Genomic DNA, 21,012 nt, shown 5'->3' with positions numbered 1-21,012 from the left:
TTCTCCTAAATCCCCATCACTTTTCTCTCTCACTGTCTTTTGTCTCCTAGCTCCCCCTCTCCTTCCTCTCATCTTGACCCTGGGCAACTTTCAGCCAGCTCCTCCATTTATTATTTCCTCTGCTTTGTCTCTCTGGCATTTTGACTGGCTTACTGTCACTACCCCATTTCTTTCTGCCCTCTATTCACTCCCATCTCTCACTCCTTGAACCTCAGATAATTTGAGAACTTTCAGTGATTGCTTGGAGACAAATAGTGTAGGCCCTTCCCCATTAAAAATAGATTGTTATTCTCTGTCTTTCTCAATCAGTAGCTAAACCTGACCTGTGTTATGTTTGAAAGATGTTGCCTCTTTCTTTTTTAAAACTGTCAATTCTTGTGTACTTGTTATTTTGTTTGTTTAGCATTAAGCACACTGCTAAGCACAAAATTTTAGTTTATTTCATAGGTTAAACCTTCCACCCATAAGAGTCTGGCACAGCTGTATTTGCTAAATTAGAGGATTAGGACATATAAAGATGGATCTTAAAAAAAAATAAAAAAATAAAAAAATAAAAAAAAAATAGCAGTAGTACTATTTATTAGTACTATTAGCTATTAGATTTGTATTTTTGATGTCACTGCCTTCGACATCCTCCCAGTTGGATAAGAAAATTAGTGTAACAATACTTTTTGTGGGACCTTACAGAAGAAAAGGATTTCACAGATCTGTGTAAGTGGATTCTACCAATTCACAGCATGTTGTCACTCTCGCTCAAGACAATGACTATGTTATAGCATTCTGGCCAGCACTGCTAATGGGGTTATAGAGAACAAGAGACACCAGCTGTCAAATCCTCACTATATCTCTTGGGTTATTTTAGACTGGTGACAAAACTGGTTTTTTATCCCCTAAGGCTCGAAAAGGTTTTCTTTTACCCCTAAGAATCAACAGTTAGTATGGTGTGATCCTTTTGCCACAAAATCTTGTGTGTTTTATCTGTCATGGATGTTAAGAAAGGTTGCTGCCCATCCTGTTTGCTGATTTTCAGCATTTTCTGAGCTATGGTGTGTCTGTTGTTGGATAACAGGCAAAAGAATGTCACATGCAATGCCGTGTTATTCCAGAAGGAGGAGAAGGAATAGCACAGGCCATGTGGTGTAACTCTCTTGCCATCCTCCTCCTATTATCAGAGTGCAGTTTTCCACTTATGAATCATATGCACTGTAGTCTAGATATAAATAACACACTCAGTGTTAATTAGTTTTGTGGCTGTCAGCAATGTCCCTGGTTATCTATACAGTCTATTCTTTTAATTGTTGCTTCCAGTGCTTTACACATTTCTATCCATACTTCATTAATTCAAATCTTAATACTTGTTCTAAAAATCTTTATATAATAATATCTGTGCAATGTAGAAGGGACCTAAGTGACCTCTGCAAATAGATTCATCAATGTTAGAGCTTATTTTAGCAGTTTTCAACATTTTAAAGTGTCTTATAAAAGGTGTTGGTTATTTTAAACTGATCTTATTACATATGTCATGCTTTTTCACTTATCTAATACCCAAAATAAATCTTGTCTGTGGTGACTTTTTCTGATAGTCAACAGAAGAGTGAGAGCCAGTGAGTAAGGGGAAATATTCTAAAAAGCACATGAGAAAAGTAATGTAAACACTTTAAGTCATTAAATAGCTTATTAAATGTACTTAACCTGCTGATGTTGTGGTCAAGGACTCTTGTAGCCTCTCTTCCTAGATTGCTGCCTAAAAGATGTTAGCTTCCAGCTGTGTAGCTTTTTGTCTGGCTTTTCTATATACTTCTTTATTCTCCTTATTGCATTAGCTATAGGTTTCTAATCTTTTCAGAGACTATTGTTTGCAAGGTCAAATCTTGCTAAACAAAATAAGGAATAAAGAATTTAAACATCAGTCTCCTCCTCCACATTCTTTTAGCTTACTGGCTAAGGCCACAGATCACAAAGGGAAACATTCCCCAAGCAGTAGACAGCAATTACAGTATTAGGAATGCTTCAGTTTTCAGTAGTCTCTCTGAATGTAATCTATAACAAATATGGTATGTACTATGATTCTATAGAAATTACTTCAGGTAATGAAAGAAACAGTTGTAAACAGGTTTTGGAAAATTATGATTACCTATTTTAGAACCCAATAAGACATTTAGCATATGCTTAGCACCAAAAGCATATGTGAATTGTCAAATATTTCAAAGCCCTGTGTTATATGCAATTTTTGTATGTCCACAAATTGCTCATTTTGGAAATGTCATATAATTAATATATGTTGATTGGATATTTAACTAGATTACTTTGGGTATTATCCCAATCTGGAAATTACTGTGAGCACTGAAATTTTTTGGCATTAAAAATGAGTCTTTTGCTAAAAGTTCGTGGCATTGCAGCTTAGAACCTTGGCCTGAACATTGATTGTGGGGTTTGACTGTGGACACAATGCAACTCTTTTGGGAATAGTAAGAGATTCAGAATTTGCACCAACTCCTTCCTGTGTTAGGTCCTCTTGGGTTTTTTTGTATCTTTGTCTGTATGCTTATAATGCCAATTGTGGACACTTGCAGAGCATCACGCTTGCATCTGAAAGTAATTTGTGGAAAGTGACAAGGCAGGTCCTGCTCCCTGTTTGCTCAGTGGAGCTAAACTAGTTAAATTTGAGTACAAGCTAAAACAGTATGCTGAATGGGGACAAGCTACTCAGTAGCTTGCAGGACTGTATCCAAATTCAGCAAATACATTCTGTACCTCTTACAAGACTTCCTGTTCCTCAGGTATCTTGAGCACTTGTTGCATGGTTGCACAGCATTGAAACTTGAAGATGGTTCTCTCCTCATCTTTCTGCTCATGTTCTTGCTCTCTTTTTTTTTTTTCCCTAGTCCAAATTGTACTACTTCTTTTACACTAAGTTAGTGATGTGTTCTTATTTTTCTACTAGGGTTTGCTCTGTTTGGGGTTGGGGAATTTTTGTCTAGAATAAATGGATTGAGGTGGAGGAAAAAAAGCAGTATAAAGTATATAAATTACTGTAAATGTAAATCCTTAATTAAAAAAAAAAATCAAATTCAGTGACAACAGTCTAAATGGAAAGTTATTTTAATACAAAACATGAAATTTATACAAGTTATTTATAGGATTTGATAAACCTCTTTCTTAGGTTTGTGACCATTCTGAAGCATTTTTTGGAAAAGCTTTGAGTTGTATCACATGCTCTTGCAGTTGATACACTCTGCATTGACAAGTTTCACAAACGTTTTTCACAAGAAATTGAATATTTTGGATTTCCTCCACATTGCTATTGAAACAAAGAAATTGACTCAACGGCAAAGTTTTCTTACTGTTAAGCAGGTATTCACAGTCCTGGAGTTGCCCTGGGGATTCACCACCATAAGGGCTCCCCTGAGTTAGTAAGGGACATCAGTTTATATACACACAGATAATATATATTCATTAGATTTCCTAGAAAGGGGTGTCTTATGATAATGAGTTCCCAGAATTTATTTACATAGTCCGAGCATGCATAGTGGAAATAGGGTGAGGGTCTTTGGTGGTTGAGGGAGGAAGTAATCTTCTTCAGTGTTCACTAGTTGACCTTCTTTCCAGAGCATGCGCTGTCAAGTAAAGTCCAGGTGTCTTCTTTCTAAATCAGCAAAATCGTCCTCCCTATAATAGGGTCTCTGTGTCTCTTTGTTCAAGCGAGCCCTTATCTTAGTTTTTCCATTCTAGGAGTTGCCCAAGTGTCCACTGAAAGCCTTGAGTCTGCTATCAGTGATTTACGTAGGGAGCCTAAGGAGCATTTCAATCTTACCTAAACAAAGGGACCTAAGGAAACAGTTGAGGAGTCAGGAATCCTTGAGAAACAAATGAAGCAAAACACAAGCAAAGCTTTGAAACAAACAAAGCAAAGCACAAGCAAAGCTTTCATACACCACATCACAGTTTAGTCTTAACAACTGTCAGAAATTTATTTGTTTGAGCCCTTTCATTCTCTTTCACTATGCTTAGTGGTTGTACATTCGAATTTTCTAGGCCAGAGAGTTTCATCTCCACATTGGTTGTTGTTTTTTTTTTTAATGTTGGAGGTTCATATCAAGGCTATGTGCAATTTATCTCTTCCAGTGGGAAGATACCCTACTTTGCATTCACACTTCAGAATAACACGCCAATCTTTATTTGCTAGCTAGAGAGGGGGATCTTAATTTTACTTGGTAATAGATTTCTCTGTTAATAATTGGATGGATTTTAAGCCACTTAAACATTTTTTCCATTATTAGCAGTACTAAATTGTGTTTACTGTTTGCTGGGAGAAATAGGACACAGCCAAAAGATAGTAAATTGTTGATTGTTTTGGGTATTGATACTCCAGGAGCTTCTAGTTCTATGAGCATTAGAAGGACCCCAATCCTTTAGTGCCACTTCAGGGTGTTGCTGCTCCAGGGTTTTGTTCTTGCAATCACCGCTTTTATGTATTTGATTTAAACATTGTACTCAATACTGTGCCATTCAGGCTTCTTTGTTAGAACAGCATAGCAAGTAGCAGGCCTAACATTTGATTTTTAAAATCCACAATTTGTCATCATGCAAAAAAAGAATCCTTAAATGCCCTGTGGAAACACAGGCAATCTTCAGCAAGGATTTTGCTAAACTGCTTATAACACAAATCACCTCATGCTCCAATACAGATTAAATAAAAATACAGGGAATAGGGGAAAGATGACAAAAGCTGCATATGTCTTCATTCCCAAAGATAGCGTTTAGCATCTTTTTCCAGTTTCTCTAGTCTTGCACTTCACTACAGATATTCTCAATATTAAGAGGATTTATTAGTCTACCTAGTGCCCAACATTCACTTTTTTTTGTGCAGAAAGCTACATACTCCTTCACCTTCTATCCAATACAATAGAAAGAACTGTATTGATACTAAGATTTCTTGTCAGTCTTCTTTCGAGTCTCTAGCAGAGCAAACAGGTTCCTTCTCTTTGCTTCCTTCCCATAAAGGAAATCTGGAAAATGAAAAGGAAAGCAGGAGGGTTCCATCTATATTTTTTAATTCTCTTTCCATTTTTCTTATTTTTCTCCCTACTTATTCGTATTTATTCAACTTCAAAACAGAGTTAAATGCCAGAAAAACAAATGTTGTTGTCTTCAGTGTCAGATACATACATTGAAATATTGGATGCAGAATTCATGTTTATACAGAATGAATGTCTTTATGTACTAACAGCTCTGAGATACCACAGATGGCATGTGCATGGAACTGTGAAATAGCATCTACCTACAGAATCTGAAACTGCTGAGGCTACTTCCAATGCTATTTTAAAATGGAGATTTTTTAAACTGGTGTCTGTAGCAACACAGAGAAAAGAAAAAATTTGAACAGGAAAAAATCAGGAAGCATTTACTGCTTAGTTCTTGATTGAGAAAGAAAAAGGTCAGGCAAGAGGGATGGATCAAAAAAATTGAGGTGCACACAGCAAAAAATAGTTTTGGTAGATCTGCATACTTTTGTTTTCCATGTTTTTAAAAAATATGTTGACTTTTCAGCTGAGGTTACCCTCATGTTCCACCAGTGCTTTCAGTAACATTGGTCAGGCTTAATCTATTTGGGCAAGGAAGTATATCAGAGATTGTTTAACATGCTGTGACTTGCTGATGTAAGATCTTGCAACAGCTAAATCCCTACAGTGATATCACTGTCTTCAGTTAGTAATACCTTAAGTGCTCTAAATGTAGCTCTAATGTCCAGAGTGTTCATCTCTGCTATCAAAACAGTGCCTTTAAATAACCAGCTTTGCCATTTAGACTGTTTCAGTTTTGTGGTTTACTTGCTGAATAAATCTACTTGGTTATTTATTTTTTCTAAAATTTAAGACCCCCAAAACCTTAAAGGTCCACCAAATTTGGCATACTGAGAGTTGTTCTCAAATATTGTACAAAGAGTTAAATTTTATTTTATTTACCTGCTTTTCAATTCTTCCAAGAGGCAAGTAGTGAACACAAGTATCTAATTAACATAATGTTTTCTTAATTCATGCTTCACTTATAAGTAAGTGTTTATAGCATTTAATCAAATAGGCAATAAAATTGTACATGACATAAGATTCACCATACAAAAAGACTACACATATTTTTATCATGTGTGATACAACAAAGCAATCTAGAAAAAATGGAGTGTGATTAAAAGATTAAATATAGAATAACCAGTGATGATGAAACAAAAGCTAAAAAGACACAGTGTAAACACTGGTCTCAAACTTAAGTGTATTGTAGTTAGGCTAACCATGTTCCCACAGGGAATGGATATTATGACTCATCCTAATTCCTTGGACTAACAAAAAATGTTTAAGAAGCTGATTTTTTTTCCCCCCAATTTTTCCAAGACAGCTGAGAAAGTATGAACAGGCTTTCTAAAGAGAGAGACTGCCCAGAAAAAAACATACTATGTCCTGTAGAAACTGTAGAACTGTAGATTCCACAATGGTAACTTAACAGAAATGTATTACATGTTATCAAGATGTGTATTACTAATTTAAGAGATTGTGTTTAAAAGACTCTGTATGACAAGAATGTGTCTTTTGTACAAAAAAAAGACAGGTGTAAGTACCTTATAATTATATAGGTTGAGCATAGGAGATCCTGGATGTACTTACTATCACAGTCTGATGATATGACAGTGTCTGTATCCCTGAGGTTTCAGTGCCTTATTTGTCTTACCTGTTGGAAGATAAAACAATTGTTTACTTACACTCACAAAGTCTGTGTGGTAAAAATTGCCAAGGAAGAATTAAGTACTCAGTTTTCCTGTGTTTACTTTCTCTGTCTTCCATTCCCTGGGGACAATAGATGGCAGCAAAACTGTATTTAGGCAGTCTTTCTACATGCAGTGTTTATAGGAGGCACTACCTAATTGGTATAAACTGTAAAACCTGGAAAACAGTTTGTGTAGCAATTGGACTCTCTTGGAAGTCTTTCTTTTTTCAGAGGCAAAAATAATAGATGTTGTCAAATCAGTTAAATTGGCTAAAGGATAAGAATATGCATTTTGACACTAGATTTAGCCTATGACTGAATGGATATATACATGTGTTTGCATATACATGCATAAAATATATATGACCTTTTTTTTAAACACACACAGATATTTTAAAACATTCATCCTAAGTTTATATAGCAAATAAACCTAATTCAACCACAGTCTCTGAAATTATAGAAACAACCTAAATTGCCTCTTGGTGGATTACAGAGAGTTGCCAATTAAAAAAAAAAAAAAAAAAAGTTTCCTTTTTTTTTAAAGTATAAGTAGCAGTAAAATCCATCTGTCTGAGCTGACAGAATAGAGAAATTAAGGGGAAAATATGGCCAAGTATTTAAGAGTTTACTTAAAATAGAGAAGTGGTTGAGGTTCTCATTTTATATTTCACTGTCTGCTGAGGTGGATGAGTCCCTTAGCATAGAACTGGTTGCATGCTAATGGTGCATACAGGTGAGAACTGGTTCAGGAAAACTGGGGTCATAAGATGGCAGGGTAATAAACCCATAGATAACAGAATATTAAGTAATAATTGGAATAGAGGGTAGAGAATAGAGGCCTGATAACAGACTTGGGAGCAGGCTGCCAACAGCAAAAATACCATAAATTAATATGATGGTGCATAAAATTAAATGTGGGCAAAAACTGAATCTCTGCAGCTGAGGGAGGTTCTCATTTTTCTAGCAGCCCAGAAAGCATTTGACAGGTTGACTGTTTTTAGCTGTGTCACTGTTAATTATGGGAAATACCAGCTGCTGCAAGAAGGAATTCTGAATGTGGCCTCTTGCTACAGCTCTGTATCACTTCTGAATCAATGAAAATTAGTAGGGTAATCACATTATGGGTAAAATTTACTGCCACATAGGAATTTTCTCTTTAGCAGTAGCTGACCTAGAGTAGAGATCTTGCAACAGAGGGAACATAGATAAAAATAATTGATTTAAACTGACTGCAGAATGCAACTGTAGTCAAGCTTTGAAGTACTGGGGTGGGAAACCAGTGACTAGGTAATTACAAAAACAAAATGAATTCCCAAAGAGCACTGAATTAAAAATGGTAGTATTTCCCGGTTTTTACTATGTATATTTGTATTTTAATGCTGGTGTAATGCCACGTTGTTTTATAGAAGCATGTATAGTTTTTATAAGTTATATGAGAAAATTCCAATTTTTTTTTTTTCAATGTAAAGCCAGTAGATACCCACAAAAACTGTAGCATCGATATGTGACAGAAATTGAGAGAAAGGCTAAAAGCTGGCACAGTAGTTTTGCTAGCATGATACAAATAATGTCCAATTACCTTAAAATTGTATTTTTACTTTTTTCTCTTCAGTCACCTGGAGCTTTCTTTATATTTTCCACATGTTATAATCATGTAAATCAGAATGGCCAGAGGTAACTGGGCTAACTGTATGGAGCAATAAAGATGAGGTCAAAATTCAACTCATACATTTTATTCAGCTTATACCACAAAGCATAATACTTGTATTTCTGACCTTAAATTTTTCTAAATATCAGAAGGACTTATATAATGATATAAGGGCCAACAAGAAGAATAGTTTATCAAATGTATAAAAATATATAGAAAAGCAATGTTTCAGAAAGTCAGAAAGCGAGTCTCTCTTTAGATACATGATCTTAAAGATGGCATATCTGGACTTGAGTATGTCCTAAAATATGCTGTCTTGTATTTGAATATCTTGATATAGCTTCCATATTATATGCAGAGCATAATTTTAAAAAGTGTAAGGTATGTGTAAAATGTGTAATACTTTTTTTTTGTACAAATGCTGTCTTTTGAGAAAATCTCATTTTTGAGATTTTGTATGAATAAGAAGAAAGATGAGTTTATTCACACAATAACTGATTTGTACTTTGTATTGTTGGCCATTTTACCAAGTATTTTACTTTACTGTGCTTATTATACACTGTGGCACCTAAATTATTTGGATCTATAAGCTTTCAGAAAGTTTGAAAATCACCCTGTATTTAAGCACCCAGGCTTACAGATTCTGATCCTAGTGCCTCTTTTTCTAATGTGATCTTTTAAAATAAGGGAAAACGGAAAAAAAAAAATACAAAATTGTAAGCGCAGTTCCTTGTATAATGCTAAGCTACCATATGTAGCATCCAGGAATTGTGCTAGTATCTGAATTTTCCACTAGGATGTTCCAAGATGGATGTGTCTGTGTATATGAAAGGAGGGTATATATCCTAGAGAATATAAAAAGATGTGTCTGTATCATGTCAGATATTACACTTCAGAGAACACACTGACTTTGTGGAATTCTTTGGTCTTCTCACTGCTAAATTAGAGGTTATCATGCAGAAGACACTACTGGTTTTGGGGACTAATAAGCCAGTAACGCTGTGAATGGAAAGGAGAAAGCTGGGTGGTTGTAGTGAATGACATAGAGGTCTGTACTCTCGGCTGTCAGGTCTTGTTCTTACCTCTCCCGATATATTCACTCCTGTTTGTAACTAAACCATTCCAAAACTATAGGTTGATACTGTGTTTAAGGTTACTGGGACAAGGTTAAGTATCACTTTTGATTGAAAGACTGCTTTTTCTGCATTTGATGTAAGGGACTAAAGTGTATTGGCACAGTCCCCACTAAGGCTGTGTTTAGCCAATGTCAGAAAGTTTGTCTAATCAGTCTGTTGAGCTTCCTTAGCTTAGCTTTATACTTCACAGCCGCCTCTGAAATATGTGTGTGTAACAAGCACATTCAGGAGGGCAAGTAAGAGTGCCTTGGCAGAGGAGGTGAAAACTCAAGCACCTTGCACACAGTGTGTGTCTCTGTATGGGGAAAAGACAAGCAGCCCACTTTTTTTTGCTAGATCTGTCCCACAAAATTTAAGTACGAACCCATTTTTTTCTGAGTGAAAACATAGTATATACCCCATTTATGCCATTCTGTTTTATTTTAAACAAACAGAACTGTAAGTGCATGTGTTGGTAGTGTATATCAAAATTTCAAAAAGATATAGAGCTTTCTATACGCAGGGATTATCTGCAGATGCATACAATTATTTTACTTCATTTCACTTCATCTCATTTCACTTCGGCATTCCAGCAGATTCTGCTTTAAAGGATGACTTCACTGAACGGCTGACTAATTTGGATGTGGCAAACAGAGATGAAGATACCTGGGGTTTGGATTTCAGATTGGGGCACTCAAACACATTTGCTCGTTCAAGTGAGAAAGAGAAGATCAACAGAAATGTGTTGCATTTGAGCCTGGAACTGAATGTGAGTAGGACTCTATTCATGCTATATTGGGTTTCAACAAGCATTTACTATATACAATCACATTTCTGGTATGCACTTATTTCTGGCACGTCTAAAACCGTGTTCCAAAATATCTGACAAACTGCAAAGTTCTGGATGGGATACAGTTTTTCAGATGGTTTGTGAGTCCATATGCCTATGTACAGCTATGCCTGAGAGCAATACATACAGAAAATTTTAAAAATTATATAAATAGATAAGGTACATGATGTGTCATTTCTAAAATCATGATGGGTGTTTAGTTTAAATTAGCTGTTTTCTTGGAAGTGGATTGTAGGAGCTAGCAACTAGGAGATGACAAGGATAACAGGTACCAGGAAGATTCAAGTCAGCAAGCACTGTGTGTGTGCATGGGTGAGTGTGTGCACCCATGGACACATGCATGTGTGTGTGCGTGCTTGTGCACAGCCCAGGACTCCTGGGAACCACACTGTTGCTTTTCAGAGTTTTGGAGCAGCTGAACTGGCCCTGGGGTCAGACTGGCCATGAATTTGACAGGAAAAGTTTCTAAGCTTTCTGGGATATAAAACACCGAAGCTTCAGATGGCAACTGGAGTTAATCACAATTCGAGACACTTGCTCAACATGGCCCAACCTAATTCTAGCTGGAAATACTCTTATGCTCCCAGGATAAGCAGTAACCAGCCTACAGATAGACACGTGTTGGCAGTAGTTTTCAAACTGGATGGAGAAGGGAACAGAATTTAGTAAAGAGGAAAGAAACATGGAAAGGGAGGAATGGTTGAAAGAAGACTACGTAATAGAGTTTGTGCAAACACACTCTAACACAAATTTGTGTAACAGTGACATCTATCGGTATAAATAGCAGAACTGATTTAGAAGTACATTTAAAATGCTCTTAATGATGCTTAAACTCACAGTGGCTGCTCTTGTGAGCTTGTTACAAAATTGATTTCTTGTCCTAACCTTATTTTCCTAAAATAATTCATTAGAATGTTGTCTAGTACTGGGAAGGTACAAGTTTATCCTTGTAATAAAATGTTGAGTTGAAAACAAATAGCTGGACTGGAAAGAACTGTGATGTAGTTGTTATCACTGGTACAAATATGTGATACACCAGGAAGAATCCAGTCCCTGAGGATACTTTGTGTGCAGTTACAAAGTCCTTGTAAAGAGCTGGGGGAGTTCCAAATTAAAAGCCATTTAAGAACAACAATTTGAATAAAATAAGAGATGTCTAAGATTAGTAAGTTTGTTTCCATTTTTCTTACACTTTTTTAAAGCAGCAGTTTCTGTTTAAAAATCTAATTAACTGCATTATGAAAAAGGAAATAATTTCAGTTTCTTGTAGTTAACAAGGAAGAATATTTATTCTATGATTTCTAAGAGATTCAGAACAGAAGCCTCAATTTCTGTAAAAAATGGGTGCTCAGCATGGGCTGATGGGCTGTTAGGCTGTTAGTGACCCACCAGGACACTTTACTCTGCAGCTCACTCCCTGTGACTCTTGAAAGTCTTTCAGAACAGAACTCTGAGCTGAATTACTTGCAGAGCTCTTGCATCTCAGACTACTTTTCTGCTTCCAGATGAGTTTGTGTCCAGTTGTGTGACACGGGATGGATAAAGAGCTGCCAAAGGAACTGTAGTGAGAAGATGCTGCTGGTGCTGCCATCAGAATGTGTTGGACTGCAGCACAGATATAAGCAGCGTATAAGAAAAATAATGGCCAAAAATAAGCTGCATGAGTTCCTCTGGTGACAGCAATCCTTTCCCAGATATTGTCTTCCCCGTGCACTCCTCAGGCTGTACCGCAAGTCAAAAAATGTGCCTGTGTCTGAAGAGCAACTCTGAAACAAGAAATAACAACTGAAATGAATCAATTGATTTACTCACAGTCCCACTACATCCAGTCATGTCATCTATGGCCCTTTCCTGATGTTGGAAGAAAAAGTTTAGCCTGACTGATCAAAAGGTTAGGCACTAATGTTTTAAAATGCAGTTATATTCAAAATAGTGACAATGTGAAAACAAAACTTCTTAATGAATAGCTCTGCTTTCTATAGATTAGGAGCCTCATTGCATAAATGTATAATATATTTATATATATGTATATATTGATGTACTAGTGTTTGCTTATGTTATTGAAAAGATGTTTCTGTGTTTCTGTTAGTTGGAAGGAGGCAATTAGATGAGGGAGGGATTGAATGAACCCTGCTCTGACAGGAATTTCAAATACACAATCTGTATCAGAAGCCGGAAAGAAAATCCCATGTTAGATTTTAAATCTTACTTGGAGTATGTTGCATTCCCCTTCACAATCCAGCACAGAGAGGATATAGAGATATGGAAGATAATGAAACAAAATAGTAAGGCAACTCCACCCTATTCTTTATACAGCATTTAATCTCAGATAAAAAAGCAAATAAATGAGATATGAAAATGCAGCTGAAATAACTATTAATAGCTAGTAAATATTCAAGAAATTCTGATAAATTATTTGACATGACTGTGGATTTTATTTTATAAAGGTTTTTTATTTAATCTTTATTATATCATACTGTAGATGGGGAGCAAAAGGCCTGTTGAAATGAAAAGAAGGTGAAAAGAGAACAACCTAGAAAAAGAAAGCACAAAGGGAAAAGATTAAAAATTCATCTCCATTCTTTGTTACACTGAGTGCTGGCCTTTGTGACTTAATGCACAAAGATCTTACTCAGTTTACTTACACAGTTTACAGTGATCTTCTGTTCCCTGTCTTTGTTACTTGTATGTCTGAGCCAATAGTCTCTTTTACAAGCTCTGCCTCAGAACTAACACTGGTTTTTCCTATGATGGATTTTACAGGCTGTTCCACACATTTATTGATACAATATGCACTCCTTCAAAATAGTAAACTGACATTCTTAATGTGCTTTCTGGTTTTATGACCATATAACTATTATGACCTTTTTAAAAATTCTCTACAGTTCATATCTCAATGTCAAGCAAAATTTTGATGAAGATGTTATAAACTACATTTGCATGTGTACAGCCCCCTACACCAAAAGTGTCCACTCATTTTGCTAACATCATGTAATGCTCAATTTTGATGAGAATTATCATATCTGTGTTTCTGTTGCTATGTCTAAACTTAATTACTTACATTTAAAATTATTATGTTGGTGATACCCAGATTGTCAAACCTCAGGAAAATTGCTCACATAATGGTCTATAATGAGTTAACAAGGCTGAGAATAATGATGAAAATCCAGGATTTACAGGTTTCACAAAGAATCACAGAGTTGTCTAGGTTGGAAAAGAACTTGAAGATCATCCAGTCCAACCATTAACCTAACACTGACAGTTCCCAACTACATCATATCCCTCAGCACTATGTTGACCCTGCTCTTAAACACCTCCAGGGATGGGGACTCCACCACCTCCCTGGGCAGCCCATTCCAACACCTAACAACCTGTTCTGTAAAGAAATGCTTCCTAAAGTCCAGTCTAAACCTTCCCTGGTGCAACTTGAGGCCATTCCCTCTTGTCCTATCGCTTGTTACTTGGTTCAAGAGGCTCATCCCCCGCTCTCTGCACCCTCCTTTCAGGGAGCTGTAGAGGGCGATGAGGTCTCCCCTCAGCCTCCTCTTCTCCAGACTAAACCCCCCCAGTTCCCTCAGCCGCTCCCCGTACGACCTGTGCTCCAGACCCTGCACCAGCTCCATTGCCCTTCTCTGGACACGCTCAAGTCATTCCATGTCCTTTTTGTAGTGAGGGGCCCCAAACTGAACACAGGAATCGAGGGGTGGCCTCACCAGTGCCGAGTACAGGGGTCAGATCCCTTCCCTGTCCCTGCTGGCCACGCTATTGCTGACACAAGCCAGGATGCCATTGGCCTTCTTGGCCACCTGGGCACACTGCTGGCTCCTGTTCAGCCGGCTGTCAATCAACACCCCAGGTCCCTCTCTGACTGGCAGCTCTCCAGCCACTCCTCCCCAAGCCTGTAGCGCTGCTGGGGGTTGTTGTGGCCCAAGGGCAGCCCCCAGCATTTGGTCTTATTGAAACTCCTGCAGTTGGGCTCAGCCCATGGCTCCAGCCTGTCCAGGTCTCTCTGCAGAGCCTCCCTACCCTCGAGCAGATCAACACTCCCACCCAACTGGGTGTCATCTGCAAACTGACTGAGGGTGTGCTCAATCCCCTCATCTAGATCATCAATAAAGATGTTAAACAGGAGTGGCCCCAACACTGAGCCCTGGGGGACACCACTCGTGACCGACCGCCAACCAGATTTAACTCCATTAACCATCCGTTTCCTTACATCTCCTCTGCTTTTTCTATTTTAGAGTAGTTAAAGAGTTAAAATACTAAGTATAAAATGAGATAAACAGCAGGAAAGACAGGAGAGCAGAAGAATGTTTTAAGATCATTAGCAGTCAGCACAGTAGGCATTGGGCTGGGGATAGGGCAGAGGGCAAGCCTATGTCAGCTGAGCTTCAGATCAGTTCAAACCACCTGAGCCATCACCACAGCCTCCTGCTTCATGTGGCTCTTCTGAAGCCTGACACAATTTGTGTGTAATTTATTCTATTATTATTTTGAAGGAATTATGCAAAATTTTCTTGGTTTTAGGCTTGTCATGTTGAAAAACCTGTAGAAAGTTTCTTTCTATACACTTTAGCCACTTGGCTGTTTTGTAGAATGTGTCTTCATGCCCTGTTCATGTTTCTCTAGTTCACTGTTACAGTGATCTGAAAAGACAGTCTGAATAGATATGGGGTCAGGAAGCCTGGAGCCCTGCCATACGATAGTGACAGAAATTAGATTATTTTATGCTGGTTTACTCTCTGTTTTCTTCAAGGCTAGTTTTAAAACCTATTTCAGTGGTGCTCTTAGACACCTCAAGAACAGAACTGGAGTGAGCTGTAGGTGTGACTTCTGTCTGTGAAGAAATGTAGGTCAGAAAGGGTGTGGATTATTAAATGTGCTTTAAACTGTAAGGAATGATTGTCCCTTTGTATAATTAGTGCGTTGACTGTTGTGAAAGTTGCTATGACAGGTTCTAGGGGCTTTTCTAGAGCACCAGAGAGTTGTAAGTTTTATTAAGTAAAAAGACTTGTGACATTATCATAGCTGATTTTTTTTTCTAGAGATTTTTGAAGTTGCTTCTTCCTTCGCATGCAGTATTACAGCCTGTCATGGTTTAACCCCAGCCAGCAACTAAGCCCCACCCAGCTGCTGGCTCTCTTCCCCCTGATGAGATGGGGGAGAGAATCGGAAGAGTGAAAGTGAGAAAACTCATGTGTTGAGATAAAGACAGTTTAATAAGTGAAGCAAAAGCCATATGGGCAAACAAAGCAAAACAAGGAATTAATTCACGCCTTTCCATTGGCAGGCAGGTGCTCAGTCATCTCCAGGAAAGCAGGGTTCCATCATGCATAACCACGACTTGGAAAGACAAACACTGTTAATTCCCAAATGTTCCCCACTTCCTCCTTCTTCCCCCAGCTGTATATGCTGAGCGTGACATCATATGGTCTGGGATACCCCTTAGGTCAGTTGGGGTCAGCTGCCCTGGCTGTGTCCCCTCCTAACTCCCCGTGCACCCCCAGCCTACTCGGTGGGGTGAGAAGCAGAAAAGGCTTTGGCTCTGTGTAAGCACAGCTCAGCAGTAACAAAAACATCCCTGTGTTATCAATGCTGTTTCTAGCACAAATCCAAAGCATAGCCCCATACTAGCTACTGTGAAGAAAATGAACTCTATCCCAGCCAACACCAGCACACAGCCTGTTCAGAAGGATTTATGAGATAGATCCACCCAGCAGTAAAACACTTCTGCCAACAAACTGGCTTCATCTCATTTGCACATCACAATAAGATCTCCTTCTTGTGTAAAAATATTAAGGGCACATACTGATGTATGTATTTTACCCAGAAAGACACTATTTGGTAAGTACCAATGAGTATTTCATTATCAGTTATCCAGTCCCTCGACAGGGGAGTGACCACTGGGATGATCATCAGGCTGTGAGAAACAAGTCCTTACCAAAGTGTTGTTTGAGACTGGGGGTTTATGGACTGCATGGTGAATTTGAGAGACCTTTTGGATCATTTCTCCAGGGGTGAATATAGAGATGAGTTCCTTTGTTCATCCTAATGATCGAAAAGCTTTAAAGTTTCTTCTCACTTCCTAGAGTTTATTATCAAGAGAAGAGATACATTTAAAGCAGTATCATTTTTCTGCAGGCTTGTGGGATTTCCTCTGGTTTTGTAAGGTATATTTCTACTTCTGGAATTGTAATTTTTTAGTGTTAAACGCTGGGTTTGCTAGCATCTCAGTATGTTGCATAACTTTGGCCTGACACTCAAAGCACAATCCTTTTCACTACTGATTTGATCATTGTCTCATAAATTTTGTTGGGATATTTAGATGTAAATATGGTTTTCCTGCTTTTAAGTCCACTTTTAAACTAAACTTTTCATACGTACTATTAAAAACTTAAATAGATAGTGGCTATTTTCAGTAAGCTGCCTATGTACAGTATTCATAGGCCTGCTACAGCTTGGTGACCCTAGATTATTACAAAGAAGTTTTATTCTAAGTGTGGCTTGTCATTAATATAAACAGATAAGTAAATATTTTGGTATAATCTGAATAAGTATGTTTAGTTTAAAATGTACCATGGCGTTGTACATGTAGGTGTATTTTTTGTTAGTGACCAGTGAAACTGTTCTTGAAAAATACAATTTAATATTTACCCATTGTAAGTTAACCAACCCCCAAATAAATAAGTACATAAATAAATAAGCAAGGCATACCCATAGAAATTATCAGGACAATGAACAATTAGTCCTGTGGTTGAACAGAAAAAGAGATGTAAACTCAAATGTAGAAAACTTTTTGGCTCAGTAGGGTCACTTTGCCCCAGTTATTTTGTCATAAAATGCAATTTCGAATAGCTGCAGATTTGTCTTCAGGAAATTTTGTCTTATGAGAAATCCGCAGTGCTGAGGTAGCTGCCTTCCACTTCTTTTATTAACCCTTGGATTATAAGAGTAGGTTGGCATAGGGAGTGATAAAGACTTTCTGCTCTTTCCTTATGTAGAGCTTCCTTTTGTGATATTAATCTATATTAAGCCTAGAAAACCAGGGGAGCCATGACCTGTCAGTCGTTTCTGACCTTAGCACCTGATGATTAAGCATAACGGAGAAGCAAGTCAGGAGCTTCCTACAGGAAATGGCAGGCAGTGAGGCAGAAGACATTCTTCTGTGTTAAATCACAGATAAAGATGGGAATGATTCCAGTGCCCTTCGTCTATAGGTATGAATGCAACCCTGTAATTGAAAAGGTGTCTCTAAGCTTCACCTAAGCCTTAGTACTACAGTCTGATTTTCAGGAAACTTTTTTCTTGCAGTAGATACCAATGACTTTTGCTGTTGACTTTATGATACTTTATAATAAATTGAAAAGGTAAACACATGCTTTTTGTATGGTCTGAATTTTTAAACATTAAATTAAAAGTTAAATGTGTTGGAATACTTTGTTGCTGCTTGTTGTCTGCAATATTTGTTTTTTCAGTAAATTTTTTCGGTAATTTGACACAGCGGTGTGATCTGCAGCTGATTTCCCAGTGAAGGACAGCTTTCCCCATGTTGCTTGTTTAAGATTACTCATCACAGCTAAATGGCTGACTGTAGAATGACCCTTTAATTTGTGTGGGGAAAGGGAAAAAAAAAAAAAAAAAAAAGTAACTTTGAATTTCTACGGTACCAATGTGGGCAGGGTGACCGGGGGCGGCCGGCTGCCCCCGCGGGGCAGGGCAGGGCAGCGCTGCCTTTGCAGCGCCTGTCCCCAGCTCAGTCTGCTCGCTGAATGCGTGGAGTAAATATTTGTTTAGCACTTAGCACTGCTAGAAGCGAACCTCTGTACTTCACGCAACATGGAAGAAGAAGGTGCGGTGCCTGGCTGTAGTCAGCTCTCGGACCTGGAGAAGAGAGCAGAAAGCGAACCCGATCCTTTCACTACGTTTTCTATGAAAAAACTTTTTGGATTTACAACTAAGTTTGAATCAGCAGCTTCCAAGGAAGAAACAGTGCTTAAAGCGTTTCAACCTTTGCACACCAATATAAATACTCATGCTAACACCTGGCATGAGAGGAATGATAATGATTGTAATGACGATTCAGAAAACCAGCACGGTGTGAATACAACCAGTGGCCAAGCTGACCCAATGTCTGGCAGGCAAACTGACCTGGAACCGGAGTTAACCGAACAAAATGAATTACTTCACCATTTAAGGTTTGTACAGACTTCTTTGTCTGAATCTGACAATGATGACAAGGATGCTATTCTTGTACAAGGTACTTTGGTTCATACAACAAGTGATACAGAATCGGACTCAGAGAGTAAGGACCTAGACGCCGATGAAAACAACACCAGCGAATCTGGGCTAAATAATGCTGCTTTGTGTGCTGAGGCTTTGGACGATAACAATCAAAATAAGGAAGAGTCAGAATCAGAAGGGCCCAGCAACAGTGATGACACTGTGGATACAGATGACATCGAGTTACACCCACCAGTTTCTAAGCAGCTCCCAAAAGAGCTGGATGGTGTTCTGGAGCATGACTCCAGTGGAAAAGACAAAATATTAATGGATGAGCGGTTCAGTCACTTGCTTGCTACAGGGGAATGCCCTCAAGAACTTCCAGATGAAGAACAAAGACCTTCAGCTGATAATACATCGCTCCAAAAAATGGCACTGGCTGAAAAGACTTTCCAGCTGCCCACTTTCTTTAGTGGACTACGTGTGAGGAAAAAGGGACTAACCACAGAGGATGGGGAAACTGTTACAGAAATAAAACCAAGGGAGAATGATTTAGCTTTGCTTAAATTACGGCAGCCTGTTAAGAAATCCAGTATTACATCAGGTTTGACCACTAAAAAAAAATCAGCTGAACCTAAAGCAAGTCCTACTTTCCTGGAACAACTCTCACACTTGTTAAACATAGACGTTTCCAAGAATGAAGATAGAACTGAGGACTCTGGTGAGGGATCTGGGGAGACCGAGGACAGTGATGAAGCTCAAGAGAACAAAGCCTCTGGCAAAATAGAACCACGATTTCCCTCTGAGGAAATAAAATCAAGCCCTGCTGAATCTGCACTGGACGTCTTTAAAGCTTTATTCACACGGCCTCCCAAAAAAGAAACAACGGCAGATACCTCAGAGTTGGAAGCCATAAAACGCAAAATGAGAAATGAAAAAGAGTCCTTGAAAGCTGTATTTGAAAGGTCAAAATCAAAACCTGGCGATGGACCGTCAGACAAATCTGTAGGTTGAGTTACTTTTTTTTGTAAGATCTGGAAGTAGATGGATAAAAAAAAATTTCTTGTTTAAAAATTATTGGTGGGGACTTAATGTCAAGATGTCAGAAATGTCCTCTTCTTTTGGCAATCTCAAATTTTGGATTCCCAACTGAAGAAGTCTTGGGGCTAATTTGTCAAAAATCTCGATCATCTGCCATTGGTAGCAGAATCCGGTGAGAACTGGTGATAGTCACAGCCTTTCAATTAGAAGTGAGAACTTAAAAGTCAGTTTCTGATTTTAAAAGATCACTACAAAACGGTTGCCTATATGTTAAGTATGGCTTTAAATCAGTTTGGTGCTGCAAATATTTACTGTAGTATTATTTAATAGTTTCTCAATCTCACTCTGTTTTCTTTCATTTTTTATTTTATAAAGTAATATTTCATTTTACCTTTAGGAATAATTCTATGATAAGAGCTGATATGAGAAGTTATGGGTGATTTTCAAGTTTGTCCAAGTTCTCAGTTTGTCCAAGACATAGATTTTAAAGTTATTTTTTTTCTTATTTATGTGCGTATATTTGGCTTTGCTAATATTGATAAGCATTTAACCTTATCCAAGTATAACTTAGTGATTCCAATTAGATGACTCAAGTTACAGGTTCACATAAGCATTTGCAAGGTTAGTATTCTTAGTCACTTGGAGATCTAGTCAGTATATTTTTAAGAAATAAAAAAAAAAAAATCCATGCTAAGTTTTCATAGATAACAATAAATGAATTTTGAGTGTGATTTGAACTCTTTAGTTAAATGAGTAACCCTTGGGTTAGGGTTCCCCAAACCAACATTCTTACAGCTACATCTTTGGCAGATATAATCAGTGCAGAACCTTGTTCTTGTTGGCTAAAGGGACAATTATCTGAATTATTAAATTCACAGGATTTAACCCTAAACCTGAAGGTAGTGAAGTTAATTTGCTGTGTTGGTTGTACTTTCTTTCAAATTTTTATTCTCACATAAAATTAAAAACTTTTAAAAAATCTTGACTGACACCTGGGTAGACCGATAATGCCAGTTTGCAGTAAATCACCAATGGGGAGGAGACAAGATGTTGGCGGCGGGGTGCTCAGGCCCTGCGAGCTGTGCGTGCCCTTCTCCTCCCCTTCCCCTTCGCCTTCTCCCTCCCCGGCCCGGTGCTCCCCACTCCCCCGACTCCCTCGCTGGGCTGGCGCAGGCCTCTGGGAAGCTGTCACCCATACCGGACGGGGAAGAAGTGCAGGAGTCAGCGGGAGTGGCTTTTACAAATGTCTGCTTAACGTCCGGTCTACTACAAATGTAGCTTTTCTCAGGGCAAAGCCAGAGTAAAAGGGTCTTGCCTTTCCTTTTCCCTTGCTCGTGTGTGTGTGGGGGCATTTTCATACAGGGTTTGTGGTCATGTGGGGC

At 38.2% G+C, this 21,012-nt stretch overlaps 1 protein-coding gene across 2 annotated transcripts in view; it reads left to right on the top strand.

Moving 5' to 3' along the window:
• The first annotated feature begins 18,067 nt into the window (after positions 1-18,067).
• The window catches only part of FMN1 (formin 1), a 139,693-nt gene continuing 136,748 nt past the window's right edge, over positions 18,068-21,012 (top strand). For both annotated transcript variants that reach the window (XM_026849131.1, XM_026849130.1), the window contains exon 1: positions 18,068-19,594. In XM_026849131.1, coding sequence (XP_026704932.1) covers positions 18,206-19,594 — 1,389 coding nt within the window. In that variant the 5' untranslated portion in view covers positions 18,068-18,205. The remainder of the gene's footprint in view (positions 19,595-21,012) is intronic.

Source organism: Athene cunicularia, assembly GCF_003259725.1.
Source record: "Athene cunicularia isolate RWA chromosome 5 unlocalized genomic scaffold, athCun1 chr5_part1, whole genome shotgun sequence".
Taxonomy (NCBI): domain Eukaryota; kingdom Metazoa; phylum Chordata; class Aves; order Strigiformes; family Strigidae; genus Athene; species Athene cunicularia.
This window is presented reverse-complemented; position numbering and strand designations above follow the sequence as displayed.